Source organism: Erithacus rubecula, assembly GCF_903797595.1.
Source record: "Erithacus rubecula genome assembly, chromosome: 5".
NCBI classification, from domain to species: Eukaryota; Metazoa; Chordata; class Aves; order Passeriformes; family Muscicapidae; genus Erithacus; species Erithacus rubecula.
Window position 1 is genome coordinate 66,297,860 of NC_136687.1, and position 17,443 is coordinate 66,315,302.

At 38.8% G+C, this 17,443-nt stretch overlaps 1 protein-coding gene across 39 annotated transcripts in view; it reads left to right on the forward strand.

Annotated features, from left to right (window-relative positions):
• Positions 1-17,443, forward strand: part of CAMK2D (calcium/calmodulin dependent protein kinase II delta) — a gene marked incomplete at its 3' end in the record, with an annotated part of 117,084 nt that overhangs the window by 75,016 nt on the left and 24,625 nt on the right. For 15 of the 39 annotated variants that reach the window (XM_079306786.1, XM_079306795.1, XM_079306804.1 and 12 more), the window contains 7 exons: positions 3,608-3,710; positions 7,344-7,427; positions 8,422-8,516; positions 8,825-8,947; positions 9,583-9,666; positions 10,338-10,380; positions 14,166-14,203. In XM_079306786.1, the coding sequence (XP_079162912.1) occupies positions 3,608-3,710; positions 7,344-7,427; positions 8,422-8,516; positions 8,825-8,947; positions 9,583-9,666; positions 10,338-10,380; positions 14,166-14,203 (570 nt within the window). Of the gene's footprint in view, positions 1-3,607; positions 3,711-7,343; positions 7,428-8,421; positions 8,517-8,824; positions 8,948-9,582; positions 9,667-10,337; positions 10,381-14,165; positions 14,204-15,760; positions 15,794-17,443 lie in introns of all 39 variants that reach the window. The other 24 variants (XM_079306791.1, XM_079306818.1, XM_079306812.1 and 21 more) reach the window with 3 other exon arrangements.

Consider the following 17,443-nt stretch of genomic DNA (forward strand, 5'->3'; position numbering starts at 1 on the left):
GAATAAGAGTTTCTAGTGGTTATCATGACTAATAAGGTTGGAATCAGAATGCTATCGCCTTTCTTGCCAACCTTTACTCCCAAACAGGCTGTTCTTGTCCGACTTTATAAGTTCTATGTTGTCATCAAGGAACACAAAGGGGTTTGCTCCAAAAGCTCAGAGATCAGGATGAGTTTCAAAGATGCAGACCCCAAATTTTCTACCTATTTTGTACTTCTGGATTTTCCTGTGTCACATTCGTGCGACAGGAGACTGACAAATCTCTGTCTAATCTGTAAATTTTGCATGGCAAGCTTGGTAACATGGAATGAGTTTAAATGGAAGGATGTCAAGTTTGTCCAGCTGCTCCAGTGGTTCCTATCCACACCATACATGCAGTCCTATGCTTCTAGCATCAAAAGGAATTTTAAAAAACAGGATTGTAGCTATGCAAGCTGATGGAATAAAGGATGCTTTCTATTACTTTTCATACATTCACACAGAACAACTTTTTCTTTGGGAAAGGCATTAAATCCAGCTGTTGCCTACTCCAGACCATGTGTGGATTTTTTTTTTCTGGCAAATCCAGGATGAATTGAAAAAAAACAGTGTGAGAAAAAATGTTTCTTCCAAGCTGTAGTGCCCAGTTTCATTTGGGAAAGTGAAAACTTGAGGAAGTAGAAAACCATCCTTCTTCAGTTACAGCTTTGTGGCGAAAGCCAAAAAACCCAAATAATTAAATGAAAGACTGTGGTGAAATCTGAGCAGAACGCCATGTGCTGAAAAGAAGATGCCAGGAGCAGAGCAGCAAGATGTGGAAGGTGTTTATAGGCTGGCATGGATCCTTAAATTGCAAAACTCGATGGATTTTTTTCCAATAACTCAGTCCACAACATGATGGCATTCTTGGGGTTGGGGAGATTTTGGATGATCTAGTTTTATTTAACTTTCCTTTTAGGCTGATTGAGTAGTGAATGGACAGGAGCTTTTGCAGCGTCTTATGGCCTGACGAAGTGCTTGTTGCTGCTGTCTTTGTAATCACTGTCATAAGTCAGAATGGTGGTGGATCCTAGACCCAGAAAAAAATTAGCTTAGCAGTGGCAACCTGGCTTTACCAGCTAGCAAAAGTGCACTTCCAGGTAGGAATTCCAGTTCTTGTAGGGTTGTAACATTCCTGCTTTTGTTAAACTTTGGTGATTTTGTGCTTTTGCCCCTCTTACCTGCCACCAAAGAGTGGCTGCTTTAGTTATATTCAAGGAAAAATGCCCAGAGCCTTAAATACTGGGTATTTTAAGGATTAAAGACCTTTGGAAAAGTGTGGCATAAATCACATTAATTTATTTGTAAGTAATTTTAGCAGTTAACAGTGCCATTGTGCATGCTTGGCTGCCGCCCATCGCCGGGGAGCACAAGGTGACACCACCGAATTCACAGTCCTGTTAATGTTTCCTGAGTAATTGCACTCACTCCCAGTTAATGCATGAGAATCACCCACGTGCCTCTGGCCAGCCTCAGACAGCTGCTGCATGTTGGTTAAGCACACAGTCCCACATGGCATGGCCCAAGACTGTTGTCTTTGGCATGGGAGTAAGTTTGGAGGAACATACTCATCTGTTAAAGTGGTACTTCTGCAGAGAAGAGACATGCAATGGAATAAAAAACCAATCCCAAGAGGAGAACAGAAACAAAAAAGCCAACAAAACACCAAACCAGCATCAGAAAACACAAAAGCAGTGTTTTGAACAGAATCTCTTTTTGGGAAAGTGGTATGTGCTCGGTGGGGTAGTGCTTGTATTTCATCCAAAAGGATAAGGCTTTTCATTGCTTTTGGCTTGCCTGAAGGTCACAACCAAATAGGATCATCCATTGCTTTAAGAGCTTTATACAAGAACGGCATTCCAGGAACTAATTACTGTGAACTTCTTTCATTCTGAGAGGAAACCTTGCAGAACTGTGTGACTGTGTGTTGAAACTAGTGTTGTTAAATGGCAAGGAGTGCGACATTGCTTAGATGAGTGTTGATGAACCTAGAGAAGAGTCCTTAGCTGTGCACTCAGTGATTCATATAATGTAGTTGAGGTGGTCACTGGTAAGTGAATATAAAGATTATATATTGTTCTGAGGACCCTTCATCTCAATTTTAAAACTGTGAAAATAAAAAATTCATCAAGTAACTATTGATGAAAGTTTTTTAATATAGTCTAATCTATGACATAGCAACAAAGGGTTGAGTGAGAGAACAGTGTTGGTAAATTGAAAAAATGTTCCTTTGATGAGAAGGGAAAAAAAACACCTTTAGACTAAAGAGTTTGTCAGGGCCTGTTGTGTTGTTAATTAATAGAAGTATCACCATGGCTGAGGTCTTACTTAGGCTCAAGTATGTTTTGCTGGATACCTGCCTGACATGTATTAAAGACAGGCTTTGCTGAAAGAGGCTTATGATCTTAATTGTTTCCAACCTCAGTACATGCATGGGATTAACTGCAATCACATAAATAGTCCCTTGGAAGTGATACAATTGCTGCTGGGTTGAACCTGAATACATGTTGAAGAGTTTGCAGGATTGGGGCCCCAGCACCAGCCTGGCTATAGTGAAGTCCCTTGTCACAGGCCACTGCAGAAATTGCTTCTGAGGAGTTACAGCAATACCTGTGAAAGTGAGGTTTTGTTATTCTATAAATATAGAACAAAACCTTTTTTAAAAATCATGGGAATTGGTAAGATAGATATGGCAAGAAAATGCCATGAGGGTCACAGTTCCCTGAAATAATCTGTCGATTTCTACAGCACCTTTTTTAGTTGTATTTTTATATATAAACATATATACTTATATACTTATATATTAAACATATATACAATAAAGTTGTCTTTGGGCAATTTACATTTGATGTATTTGCTAACTGGGTTCATTATGAGCAGTAGAATGAACATAATTGTTATGTTCAAATCCTTTACCTCTAATGGTGTGAGTTACCGTAGCATTTCATTTCAGATATGACCAACACACCCTATAAAAAAAGCCAAGTGGGATTTTTCACCAACTAACATGGTTATTTATAAAGGTCTCTGCAGGCACAAATGTGGTTGTGCTGGTTTTGCTGAAAGATTTGCAATGTAAATACACCTGCTCTGTAAATACAAATACAATCACAGGGCTGTTATTGTTGGGATGTCATGCAGAACATGTCCATTTGACAGCTGTAGATGCCTGATCCTGCACACTGCATGGGCTAGGCTAGTCATCAATGAATCTCTGTCTTTTGGGAGTTTCCTGCCCCATTTTTCCAGTAGTGAGCTCTTGGGAGTCTCTGACTGTCCTGTCACACCAGCAGGTGTCACAGCTCCATATGCCCATTCTGGCTCTCCTTCTCTCCACACTGTTCTTAGTCTTGCTGGCATGAGCTCATGAGGGCTGGTTACAGGCCTGGTGGTTGTTTCCACATAGCAATGGGAAGTGCAAGTTTTGCAATTTTATGGAAAAAACACATGGGTTTCTTCTCTTTTTCATTCCTCTAAGTATTTGTTCTTTTCCAGACTACCGTAACTAAAATTAAAGATTTTTTTAACAAGTGTCTAAAATGTATTTACTTATCTTTTCATCTCAATTGTTTTCTCTCTCTGAAAAAAGCCTGAGAACTTACTTCTAGCTAGCAAATCCAAGGGAGCGGCAGTAAAACTGGCAGACTTTGGATTGGCTATAGAAGTCCAGGGAGAACAACAGGCTTGGTTTGGTAAGTAAATATCATTTTTTCATTACCATTTATTCAGCAATGTGGTTAATACCCCCCACCTGCCCCACTGTCACCCCAGAGTGAAACGTGCAGCTCTGTGACCCTTTGGCCCTGGAAAACCTGGGTTTCCTGATTCCCAGCTTGTGCTAGCTTCTGTCAGCCTGTGCATTTGACTTAGGTGCACACAATCCCTTTTCTTCCACTTTCTCTTGAGTATCTAGAAGCAGGAAATAGGGGTGTAGAACCTGAGAAGGAGACTGGTGGTTTCCCCTCAGTTGACTGAGGAATAAGACAGTAGGGTAATACTGCTGAGTGTGCCTGCCCAGTCATCATAACATGTTGTCTGAACAGGTCTCTGTCAGCTGGAAACATCTGAAAATTTGATTCTGAAGCACTTTGCAATGTGACTTCAATGAAAGGAAAAATTGGGAGGGATTGAACACCTGAGGCTGTAGCCAGACACAGTTAGACATTGCTTGTTAGAGTTAATAGATGCCCCAAGGAGAATGGTGGAAAAATATTTAATGCTGGTAATTTTAAACGATAGTGCACAATTGTGATACACGTTTCACGTACCACCCTCTTTGAACAGATGTGAAGCATGGGGAAAGGTTTATTGTAAATCCCAGGTGGAAAAAATTACACAATAAAATATTTATAGCAGCTGCCTACTCTCCCTCAGAGTAGCTAGAAAGTGCAGTTTGAAATGGAACAAAGTGGTTGTAAGCTTGGAACAAAAGCAGAAAGGTTTTTATGGGCAGGGAGTTGGGAGGTTGAGTGTTCACAGCTATAAGTACATGTAGATGCACAGGCAGTACCATTGGACATATGTTGGCAGCTTTATAAGCCAGCCTGTTGTTTTTAAATCCAGCCTTTTGATAAATGGATTTCAGTAATCCACAAAAGATGGAGGAGATTGCTCTTGCACATCAACAAACAGACCAGTTCAAAAGGAGCAAAATAGAAGCAAGACAAAACACAAGTGGTTTATTAAAATGACAAAAGCATCAGGTAAACAGGAAGCATCTTTAAAAAAATTCAGCAGATTGAAGTTGACTTCAGGAATATTTGCTGTACATAGTGTACCAGCAGGTGATGCAGAGGAGGTTGCAGTGCCCTGAAAATCTTGCACTTAGTTTTTTGGTCATCTGGTTCTTGTGAAATGCTTTGTTTAGACTCATAGCATCAAGAGAACTTGGGAGAAGGGCACAGAATGTCTTTAAAATACATATGTAAGGAGGAGTCAGCAAGGTAATGAAAAGAAGGTAGTCTAATGGCACTCTATCTTTAAAAAAAAACTGTGGTACTCGATGAGTGGGTTCTGTACCTTTTTTGGAATTTGCTTTGCAAAACCTGTCCAGAGTGGTCCAAGGGACTGCCTTCAGCTTTAGGATTGTGTTAACAGGGCAGAACATGAACTCTGATGCACTGGGTGTTTTGAACTTTTTTCCATGCCCTTTCAGAAGATTTTTCTGCTTTCTACTGGATTCTGCAGCACTTAGTGACTCATGGTGTGCACTGATTCTGATTATAGCTTTGCATCAGTATGCTTTTCTTTCTTTTTTTTTTTTTTTTTTTCCTTTTCTCTGGTATAGTCCTCTGGTGTGATGATCCCTTTCCTGCTTGAACCATGGCTATGCTTCAGCAGAAAACTGCCTCAAACTCTGTGTGTTTGAATGCAACAGCATACTTCCCTGGTTTGCATGTTTGTAAAACAAACCTGTTCTTTGCCTGTTTGTAAAAATCCTGACATGGTTTAGTTGCAACATTGCCATGGTTTAGTTGAGGTGCTAGGGCATGGGTTGGACTCCATGATCTTAAAGGTCTCTTACAACCTGATGACTCTGTGAAACCTGCTCCTTCTTAGCAGGTGCTTAATTAACTGGGAAGGTGTCAGGCAGGTGGAGCTCAGCAAAGCACAGATTTTGTCTGGTCTTCTGGACACTCAGAAATCATACAGAGATAGGAGTACAAGGTGATGCAATCTCTTCTAGATACTGCACAGTCAGTTTCCACCTTTGCAAGGTGCTTTGCCTAATGGAGCTACTACAAGCAGCAGTACTTTTCTGAAATGTACACCCTTGTTTGGGAGTCTCTCTGAGCAGTTACAAAATTACCTGATAAATTACACTTAGCTATTTCCTCCTGTCTTTTTTTTTTTAACTGAGGTCAGGGCTGTGTACCCTTCTGTGTTTGCTGTTTTAAATCACTCAGAATATTGGGGAGAGACTATTTTACTAGAGCATGTAGTGACAGGACAAGTAGAAATCACTTTAAACTGAAAGAGAGTAGGTTTAGATGAGATACTAGGGAAAAATTGTTCCTGTGAGGCTGGTGAGGCTCTGGTAAGGGTTGCCCAGAAAAACTGTTGCTGCCCCATCCCTGGAAGTGTCCAAGGACAGGGACAGGGTTTGGAGTAATGTGGTCTAGTGAAACGTGTCCCTGCCTGTGGCAGGGGGCTTGACCAAGATGATTTTCAAGGTCCTTTCAATCCAAACTATTATCTGATTCTGTGTACCAAAACTGAACCAATTGTTTCAGTTTAGATCTATTTTGTATCTTCATTGAGAGATAAGGTTAACTAAGTACTATATTTATTTTTGATTTAAAGTTTATTTTCAAGTCTTGCATAATAATGTTCATTGAGCTGTGGTAAGTTTTAGAGTCAAGACAACTTCACTTCCCCTTTAAAATAAGCACTACTCTTTTTAAAGCCATTTAGAACATCTATATTTCAGCTTCTCTAAGGAGCTTAAGATGTGTTTCCTGTGTGATAGTACTCCTTAACAATTCCTAGCTTCCATATCAGCAGCCTAAAAAAAAAAAAGCTTATTTTTCATGACTGCATTTTAGCTCTTTTCTCAGTAGAATTTACAGAATGTGTTCCTTCATTTCCTCCTCCCACTCCAAAATAATTTGCGACTGCAGGGCAAAGGCTTCTTTTTTTATGTAGCTGTACAATTTAAATGTTATCACCATCTCTCATGAGCTTTGTGGAAACTAGGGTGGTATTGCACAAATGGCATGTGGTCCTTCATGAAAGCAACCAAATTCTCACCTCTCAGGAATTCCCAAGCATTTATTTTAGGCAAAGATGCTTGAAGGAGCAGACACACTCACTGAAGTGGTGCAGACTGTCAGTAGTCATTAAGTTTTTATCCATTACAGTGTCCTAAGAAAAGTAATATTTTTACCTGCCTTTTGCATCTCTACCCGGAGAAAACAGCACTGCTGGTAATGAATAAAGGATGAAGAACATATAAATTTTAAAGGCCAGATTGCTTCAGAGATGCTTCCTGTAAACTTTTGTAAAGAGGTTTCCAAAAGTGGAATGATGTGGCAGAAATGAGTTCTGCAGTAGAAAGATGGTATTAGATGTAGCTCTAATTTTGTGCAACAAATACCTCCTAATTTATAGGATACAGTAGGTGCCCCTCTCCTTTTTTAGCTGGTCCCCCATAATGTCAGCATTACCTCTAGGTCATGTGCTGTAAAAAACAAATGGGCAAATGAAGCATTTCATGTCCATGGCTTGGGAAATGTTGTCCTGAGTCTTGTGGGCTGAGAGGAGAATCACTTGCCTTTTGCAGAGCATGTACAAGTTTTGACCAGAGTTAACTTGCCTTTTGACAGGCTTTGCTGGTACTCCAGGATACCTTTCTCCAGAAGTGTTACGAAAAGATCCTTATGGAAAACCTGTGGATATGTGGGCATGTGGTAAGAATTTATTCTGAAAGTCATATTCAGTCCAATCTAAGATGTTGTACTGGTGAGAAATTATACCCAAGGTAAATTATATTGTGCATCAGAAAGTAGGTATTTAATAAAATTCAGTATTATTTCTAGTAGAGGTCAGTGGATTTTTTGTTACATCCTACAAGCTTCCGTTTCTAAAAATGATTTACTAAGTTTTGCTATCATGGCATTCTTGGCCATGTCTACACAACACACTTTCAAAGAGTATTAAAAGAATAGCTGCAGGTGTATGATGCCTAATTAGTTAGAAAACACACCAGCTCATACTGTGAGCTAGACATTTAGCTTTGGTTCAGAAGGAGCCTGAAATTCGGTCTGACCAATATGCCCCATCTGCAGGTATAAACTGTAAAATTAAATGTCTTCTGAACTGGAGTATGGGGCAATTGCTTTATCACCCAGTTCTCAAAACTGCCTTCTGAGGTGCTGGCAAGTGGCAGCTCCCCAACTGAGAACAGGGGCTGGTTTCCTTATTTCATTTCTACCCACTCTTTGTATATGGTTGTATTCATGAAAGCACTTTTCTTCAGTCACAAGGAATCTTCTCTGTCAGGCTAGCAGGTGGTCTTTTCAATTTCTTATTGTCCAAACTACAGAGAAATTTGACTTTGCATGAGAATAGTTATAATACAATCTTTCAGACAGTACAAGCCATGATAAAATCATAAGTAAAAAAAGCATTTTTCTAGAACATCCAGAATCATGGAATATTATTTCTCCAACTAGATCAACATTTCCAGTATTGCTGGTCTGATGTTGTGTGTTTTCTGTAAGAAGTTACCTTGTCAAACCCACTTCTACTGTTTATTCCCTAGTATGAAGGGCGGTATTTCTCCCATCCCGGTGGCTGGGATGTTACTCATGAACCCTTTGTTTTACATGGTTTTTGGATGCAAAAGTAATTTCTGGAGTTTATTCCTTGAAAGCCCTTAACACTGGTGTGAATTTTCTGCAGGAGTCATTCTGTACATCCTCCTGGTGGGATACCCTCCCTTCTGGGATGAAGACCAGCACAGGCTGTACCAGCAGATCAAGGCTGGTGCTTATGATGTATGTACCCTACTCTGTCAATTGAGTTATTTATAATTGTACCTCTAAGCAGGAGTTTCCTAGAGGGAGAAGTTAAGAACTGCTGAGATGGTGGCATATGAAAATTCTGCAACATCATCTAATCATGTTATGTTAAATAGACAAGCGGCTGTTGGTCCTCAAATTTAGGTAATTTGTAAACAATGATGAGGTAAAGGCAGAGGCTTATAATTTTTAAGCTCTCTTATTTGAATCCAGTACTGGATCCTTAGGTAAAATTGTGTCAAGATTGTACAAGACAATATACATGTGTGATTTTTTCTCTGAAGTTCCCCTCACCAGAATGGGACACGGTGACTCCTGAAGCAAAAGACCTTATCAATAAAATGCTCACCATCAACCCAGCAAAACGTATCACAGCATCAGAAGCACTAAAGCACCCATGGATCTGTGTAAGTAATTGCCACAGGTTCAACACAATCACTTGGCAGACAAATGCTCTGCTTCAGCATCTAGTGAATGTGTTTAGAGGATAACCCCTGTTCTTGTTCATGCAGCTGTGTAACTATAAATTGTAAAATTATAATTATAGAGATATGATCAATAATGGTCTATATTGAGATCTCAGTTTTTGGGTAAGATTTTTGCAAATTTATCTCCTTTGCCTTGACTGTGTTGTGCAGAACATTCTCTGCGAAAATTAGAGTTATTTTAAATTCTCAATGAGAAGCAAGTGCAGGAAGGTAACTTTGAGTTAGATAATGCTTTGCATCTTCATTTCCCTGAATTTGTTCAGATAAGCATGAAATGTGCAGGCAGGGAATTCAGGGACTTCTGAAAAGTCAGTTTGCAGGTAGCAGAGGCGTTCCTGGATCCAGGATTTTCCTCCTGTTCTCGGTATATTCCACACCATGATTTTTCAAGCAGACTTTACACATGGAAAAGGCTGATTAAAAGGAGCACAATGGGATAGTCAGACAAGGTAGAAATGAAGGCCCAAGTTGGGACCATGGGTTGTAATATGTGTGTTATAAACAAACTGCTAAACATCTGGATGGGTGCCTTAAAATAATTCTTCTTTTCTCAGCAACGTTCTACTGTTGCCTCTATGATGCACAGACAAGAGACTGTAGATTGCTTGAAGAAATTCAATGCAAGAAGAAAACTAAAGGTAGGAATGCAAACTTGTGTTTGTGTTTGGTATGCAAAACAAATGGTCTCTGTGCAGAGTTTTTCTAAATATTATTCTTAAAGGACCTATTGGTAGAAGCTTTTGACTTGAAGAGCTTAAACTTTTTACGAAAGTGAATAGAATGTAGCTTTTCTTTTTAATTCAAAATTATAACAATCATCTATGTTTAGACACACTAAAAGTATTTTCTTGAAGGAAAATCCTCAGGGTTATTCATCTGAATTATGCTTTGTTTTTTCCTGGCCAGACATGATAACTTTGCAGATATGAGCTTTTCTAATGTGTGCATTACAAATAAGCTCCTGTTCCTCCCTGAAGAAAAGAATCTATGAACAATAGTAAAGTCATATTAATTTATGTATTTTGTATAATTGCTGTGCCTCTGAATACTCCTGGCTTGTGCATTACATACTGCCAGTTGGTAAATATTTGAGATATCAAGATTGCTGATAGGTGTGTAATTAAGATTAAATTACAATTTATGCACTCATGCCATGGCATATGAGAGGTAGTGCAGAGATAATCCATTCTCTCAGGGTTAATTCAGTAATTGATGTAATTTACTCATGTATTTTCCTTTTTGTTGTGTTGTTGGCATTCTTAGTTTACTTAAGTGTGATGCTAATTTGAGAAAATGTGTGTGTACACAGGGGGCCATTTTGACAACAATGCTGGCTACCAGAAATTTCTCAGGTATGTTCATTGAGCTCCAGATTAATGCAGTCTTTATATTTTGATGTCTGTGAAGGCTGAGATCTAATTATAGTTCATTCAGGAGCATCTAAGTATGATATATATTGTGTTATTTCCTGCAATGAAGCAAACAAGAATTTAATGTTTTTGGGCCAAAGGAATACTTTTATGGGTGACAGTCTGATTTTTCTGTAGAATTTGAGCTCCTTCCCTGCTTTTCGATTGTTGCCCATTAAAGACAAGCAGAATTTTCTTGCCTATTTTGGTGCAGGCAAATTAAAAGTTATGCATTTAGCTCTACATGCAAAAGTATCACCAAACAACATTTAGAACTTAGGTATTTTTGTGTGTGAACAGTCATTCCATGATTCTGTTGCATCCTGTATTAAAAATAACATCAGTACACATTTATTTCTTTATTGCTTTGCCAAGAAGTAAGAAATGGAGTAACATGAGTCCCCATTTTCTTTCTAATGCCCAGCAGCACCTAGCTGGGTGTAAAAAAAGTTGTTTCCTCTTTATGAAACAGTTTTGCCCTGATGAATCTGGAGAGTTAGATCTTGCACTAAACAAATTCTAATAACAGAAGCTAACATTGCTGTTAGCAGAGTTAAAATTGTCCAAAGTAGTGGAATTGCCAGAATACTGATGCTGTGTTGAATTTTTAATTTTGCCATTTGAGATTTCCAGTGAATAGTGAAATAGAGCACCAGATTTAAAAAATCAGTAATTTTACATATCCTCCTACTCTGTGATGTAACTATTGGAGTGTAACATAAATTACTGTACAGACAAAAACATGATAGTGCTCTGGGCATGTTTTGAATAATAATAAGCACTGACTCATCCAAAACAATTACATAATCACGAATGCAAGAACAACTTGTTCAATTTGCATAGTACTTGAAATACAATTTATTTCTTAGTTAAGTTCCCTTCTTTGGTACATACCTAAACACAGAAGACTGCATTTATCTAAATTACCTTGAGTTAGTGCTGAATGAACTCAAGTGTCTGCCAATTCATTTAAAAGGTGGGAAGACTGTAGGCTGCACTTCTTGTAAAAATGAACTACTGTTAAATAACAAACAAACAAATTATTCCTCGTCCCTGTTCATAATTGTCACTGTCTATATGTGTAAGGATCAAATTCAACTTCTATGAACCAAAAAGCTGAAGTATTTTTTAAACAGTATTTCAACATGAGAAGCAAACAGGGATTTTGCCTTTTTTTTTTATTTTTCACCTGTCACCTCTTGTTATACACCATAGCCACCTGTGTTTTTTTCTTGGTGACATTTTATTTCTTCCGTTTCTTTATTCATTGTATTTCATTGCAAAGCATGCTTATGAAGGTCATTTGTCCATAATAATGTGGTTATAAAAGTGTTTTATTTTCCTTTCTTTTCTTCCTTTTATGTGGAATGTATATTTCTTGTGAGGTAAGACCCTCAGCACGTGAAAGGAACATCTTTTTTCTCCTCTCAATCCAAGCTGCTGTTTGTCCTCAATCACTTTAATTTCTCCATGTTGTCACAAACCATTTGTTTCCAGTCTGCTTTCTGGCCTAGTAGTGCTGCCTTAGGTTTTATTTATAGCTCTTGCTTGTAGTTGCAAAAAATCTCTCATTGTGGGCTTAATTTAGAATATGCTGATTGCTTCGCTCCTGCAAATTCTTTAAATATTTGATTTGTATGCAAGTATCTGTGATTAAAGAAGGATGAATCCAAATCCTGTTGGAAATGCACTGCAGGCCAAACCCAGCAGAGTTGTGGAATATGTCCTGAAACCTGCAGTAGCACACAGTAATCCATGCTGGGCATATTCCGAGGGACGCGCCGGCAGTGCCGTACACGCAATGAACACTTGGTGTTACCGCTTGTGGTGCCCTCATTTTACTGCCTCTCATTTGATTGTTTACATGGAACATGTAGTGTTTGTCAAGCATCAAAAGAACTCAGAAGTTTCACCCACAAATTTAGTGCAAGGACCCATGGCAGTCCATAAGAATTAATTCATGTTTTCCCATATTTTTGTAAACACGCTTTGGAAGCTATTAACTTCTGGGTTTTTTTGTCCTTAGGTTTCAGAAATATCTCCTTCTCTTTGCTTTCCCTAAGTAAATTCCTGAAGTTAATGGAGTGCCCATAATATTTGTGGTAATGTAAAATCTAAGGCACTCTTGCCTCAGGTCCTGAAAGCACCCATTGCCACATGGAGTGTCTGATCTCCAAAGTATGTGGAGAAAAATTTAGTTTCAATATTTACTTATGTATTTCTTTAAATAAAATGATGCGGTGATACTGCTGCACAATACAGACAAACTTATTTTAGTTCTTTTTAGCTGAAAGACGTGGCCATGTGGGAGTTCTAATGGTAGTGTTGGCTGATGTCCATTGTTATTGAACTGCATTTGGAGGGCTGATATATTAGTGAAGTTAGAAACATCAACCTGACTTCACTTTCCAGGGTTTATTTCATGTAAACAGCACAATAATACACATTAGTCGTTTCTGTACAGTTGCTGAGGTGATCCTACATTTTCTGTGTTGTAAAATGAGCCCTTAATGCAGATGTAGCTTGAAAATAAGCCACAATTACAAGAATTAGTTTTAAATGTAAACCATATACTCAGTAACTCCAGTGTCCTAAGCCAGTCTGAGCAGTCTTGGACATGCAAGGTCCAGTTGGTTTGGAGTTTGGGGGCTTTTTTTTAAGATAAGGATGCCAGTAATGATGGGAGCTCCATGTCAGGACTGTCTGCCTTATATATAGAACAGCAATTTCTTACAACCTGAGCAGTGGAACACTTTCTGATGGGAAGATTGGGTCATAAACATCAATAAAACCTCAATAACACAGGCTTGTTGTGTAATTTATCATTCTTCTAGTCTTTGGCAGTGATTCACAAAGCATTTATGCTTTAGTGAATATTTTATATGGATTTGGTAGGTCAGCCAGCATGTACTTCTGCTGTGAATGTTTTCAGGTTCAGAGCCGTGTTGTGCTTGTTTGCACATTAGCCTTCCAAATTTATTAAATTGGAATTATTTGATGCCAGTTTTAAGTGGTGGAATTTAAAGCCTGACACATGAATAACATTATGGCAAATGAAATTTTGAAGAAATTTGATCAGTGTACAATACTATTCAGAAAACAGCATGTTTTCTTCATTAGGAGCTGAAGCATAGCCTAGAATTTGTTATTATTGCTTCATGGGCAGCAAGCCTTCAAAACAACCCTTCCCTAGCAAATTATCCTTCTTTTTTTCCTTGCAACTGTGCTGCCCTTTCACATAAGGAGGCTGATGCTGTCAGGATGAAAAGTCCCCAGAGGGGGATTTTGAATATTGGTACCATCATTGAGATACCAGTGGGCTCTGCAGATACCTGCTCTGAGTCCCTGCCATCAAAACAATACATTTTCATAGTGGTCTCAGACTATCCCTATCATCAAATAGAAATATATTGCAGTTGAGACAATGGATATATCCAAAGCTGCTGCTTTTACACTCACCCTGCTTCATTTCCTCTCTGCCACCCAAGGAGCTCTCTCCTTGTCCAAATACAACCAACCTACAGCTTTAGTCAGTGGTAAAATAGATGTTTGATAATCCTAAGGGTTGGTGGTTTCCTAAAGATTTCATTGCCCATGCTGAGAGAAACAAAAGGAGGAAATAAAAGCTGAGAACATACCTGGAGCTGGGAGGCACTGGGGGTTTGCTGCACAGCTGGGTGACCTCAGGAGAACCACCTGACACTGAAATTATTTGTCTCATTTTACAGCAGCCAAGAGTTTACTGAAAAAGCCGGATGGAGTTAAGGTAGGTTAAACACCTGCTTTCCATTTCAGAGACATATTCTTAGTGTCCACCTATCTGTAACTTCTGCCAGGTTTTAGAATTGATTATTGCTATTTATTGATTATTGCTATTTCCTTCATAGAATCTGTTACTATGTGCTTCTCACTAGCTATTTGGAGTGGTTAAAGTTAGTAGGTGAAGCTCAGAAATTAAATAAAACAAATACTTGAAAAGCCAGTGTTAAGTGAGCAGAAGATAGAAAACTACTGGAGAAAATGCTTTTTCTTGCTTTTTAATGAAGAATTATTATGTAATTAATGACTCAAAGTTATCAATTAAGTTGTAAATAAAGGTTTGATGGTGGGCTTTTCAGGCATCAGTGTTTATGTGCAACCCTGTTGCCTCTGTGCTTCCCCTTGACTGCCCATTAGATTTCGTGGAAGACCAAAAGTGTATGGGTAGGCTTGGCTCCACATGAGGTGTGTTCTGCCAGATGTACTTGCTATATTTGGCAGAACTTGAGGGGTTTACTGTCTCAGATCAGCTCATCCTGACTAAGAGACCTTGCTAAGAAGGGAACATTTTGGCAGCTTTCGTATATGATTTAGAGCTCCTGTTCTCACGTCACCAGACTCTGCAGGAGGAGAGATGCTTCGCAAACAAGCGTTCTGCATAAGTACTTTGGGAAAAAAAATCAGGAAAAGAAAAATCACTCAGCAGAAAAAAGTTGGGTTCTTTTTCCTCAGAGGTCTCTCAAAGACTAATATAATACCTTAAGCTTTCATTATAAGATTCAAAAGATATTCTTCTGTGTTCTGTGTGTTTACTCAGAAGGGTGTCTTTGACCTGAATTTTAATTTTATATTTATTCTTAATGTCTTACTTTAACAAATCGTTATAAATACTTGCTTAAATACCAGATTCAGAGTATATTTGTGCCTGCTGTCTGACATGCACACTTTGCCAATCAAAAAAATCCTGAGCCTGACCTACAAGGTAATGAGTACAGTGCCATTTCAGTGCTTCTCACTGCCAAGCAGTGGAGATCCCAGTCCCATGGAGAAGCACACATTTGGAAGGATTCTATCACTGCTGGAAAACCCTGAACATGTTTCATTGTGCAATAGACACATTTTATGCACTCTCTCTGACCAGTTTCCCTTTTTAAATATCATTCCTCCTACAGGTCTATGATGCTATTTGTTCTATCGCAATCTCGATTATAATATGGGAAACAATTGTTGCCAAAATTTTGCCTAAATTGTACTTGTTGGGATTCAGTTCTCTGGTTTTCAGCACGTTATGTGTCTACTGTTAGTCTGCATGGTCATGTGGAGCAAAGGGAGTAAATGTACATCTGGGGAGGTTTGTTTTTGTCCTTGCTGTTATTGAGATGCTGATATTAAGATACTCTGTAGCATTTTTCCACCCCTTCCAACAGCTGTAGCTGTCCTTTTCTTATTTAAAAAAAAAAAAAAAAAAGCCAAAAGAGAAATATACTGTACTCCATGAATTGATGCTGCAAATCCAACCAGTCACGTTTTCTTCTTTTCCTTTCTCTCTGACTGGTCAATTCAGAAAAGGAAGTCCAGTTCGAGTGTTCAGATGATGGTGAGGATCTTTATCGACAGATTTTTTTTCCTCCTGTGAAGCGTTCACACTTAGAAATCAAACAGTTGCATTTAGCTTTGTTAACATACTGTGAGAACTGCAAGACTTTAAAGTACAACCTTGTGAATCTTAAGCCTGCAGTTGCTATATGCCATCCACAGTGAATTGTTCAGCCGTTCTTTCAAGCAAGTCTTTACTTTTTTTTAACCTGGGGACATACAAAAATGAAAAAGTAGATGTAACATCAGCCAATGCAGCTCTTAGTAAATAAGAATAGTAACAAAATAGTAATCTTGTAACAGCCTTCTCTTCATTTTTAAATCCTCCTTATTTTAAAAGCTAATAGTATTAATATAATAAAATGTAACACAAAGCACATTGCACAGGGGTACAGTCTGCATTAATTGAACCACTGTAGCCCAAGGTGCCATGCTAAATGCTCAGGTGTAAAAAAGCCAATTTCCCAGCCTTCCTGCACTAGAGTTTCCCAGCTAGCTACCTTCACAGCTCGGGGCTGTGTCCCAAGATGTCCCAGCTGACAGTGTCAATAACTTGTCTTCCTCCTCAACCTCCTCTCCAGTCTTGTGTTCATTTGGCCTCCGTGACCCCACACAGTAACTTCCTCTCTTGCTGTTTATGGTGGTTTGGAATGTGATCTTTGAGGTGTTTGTGGGAACTGGGAAGCCAACTCTCCTTGGACAGCAAAAACTGCTGGTCAGGTGTGAGCAGCTGTTCAGTTTCCTAGGTAAATCCTCTGTTCCTTGGGTGAATGCAGAATTCCAGTGGCAGGATCCACCGAAGGAGGGGCACTGGCAAGGTGCAGTGTGGTTATTGCCAGGATCCCAAACCTGAAGTATGCATTAACCTTTTGTTACAGAAATAACATGTGAAAGATAAACCCCCGAGATGCAGGTTTTATTTGTTAAACTATTTTCATATCCTATGGAAAAAAGGCCAATAATGATTTCTACAGTCATGCCCAGCTGTTTGGAGTGTGTGTGTGTCTGTCCTGCACTACTGTCACACCTTAGAGAGTGACTTTTGGCAAGCTATGCAGCAATAAAACATTCTCCTTCACAACAAACAGAAGGTTATTGGTTAAGCACAAATCAGCTTTGAAGTAACTGTTTCATATGACAATACTGTAATCCTTTTGGAATTATTTCTCTTTGGTGTTAAAAATACATGCAAGATGCACCATGTGTTCGTAGATTGATGTCTGTTCTATGAGAGAGAAAACATGTACAGCTTATTGCTGTGTTCTCAAAGTTTCAAAGGGTTTTACCAAGTTCTGTTCACATGGAAGGAATAACTGTGTTTTGAATCATATTCTCTCTCTCTCTGTTCCTAATGAATGCTGGATTCTTGATAGCTCACGGAAGGTTTGAATAGGTTTCCTGCAGTTTCCAGCAGTATCTGTAATGAATGTTGTTTATTTTCATAGGGCTTCCACCAAGAGAGTATGGACCCAAGCCTGCTCTCCTTACTCAGGCAAAATTGGAGTTGAACTTTGACTAACCTGTTTTCCTTATGTATTCAACCAGGAGCATTCATTTGGGATACCACTTGAGTTTTTGTATTAAGCTGTTACTGAATAGGACTGTATGAAATCTGGTGAAATCTTCATTTCTTTCCTTATGTTTTTCTTTA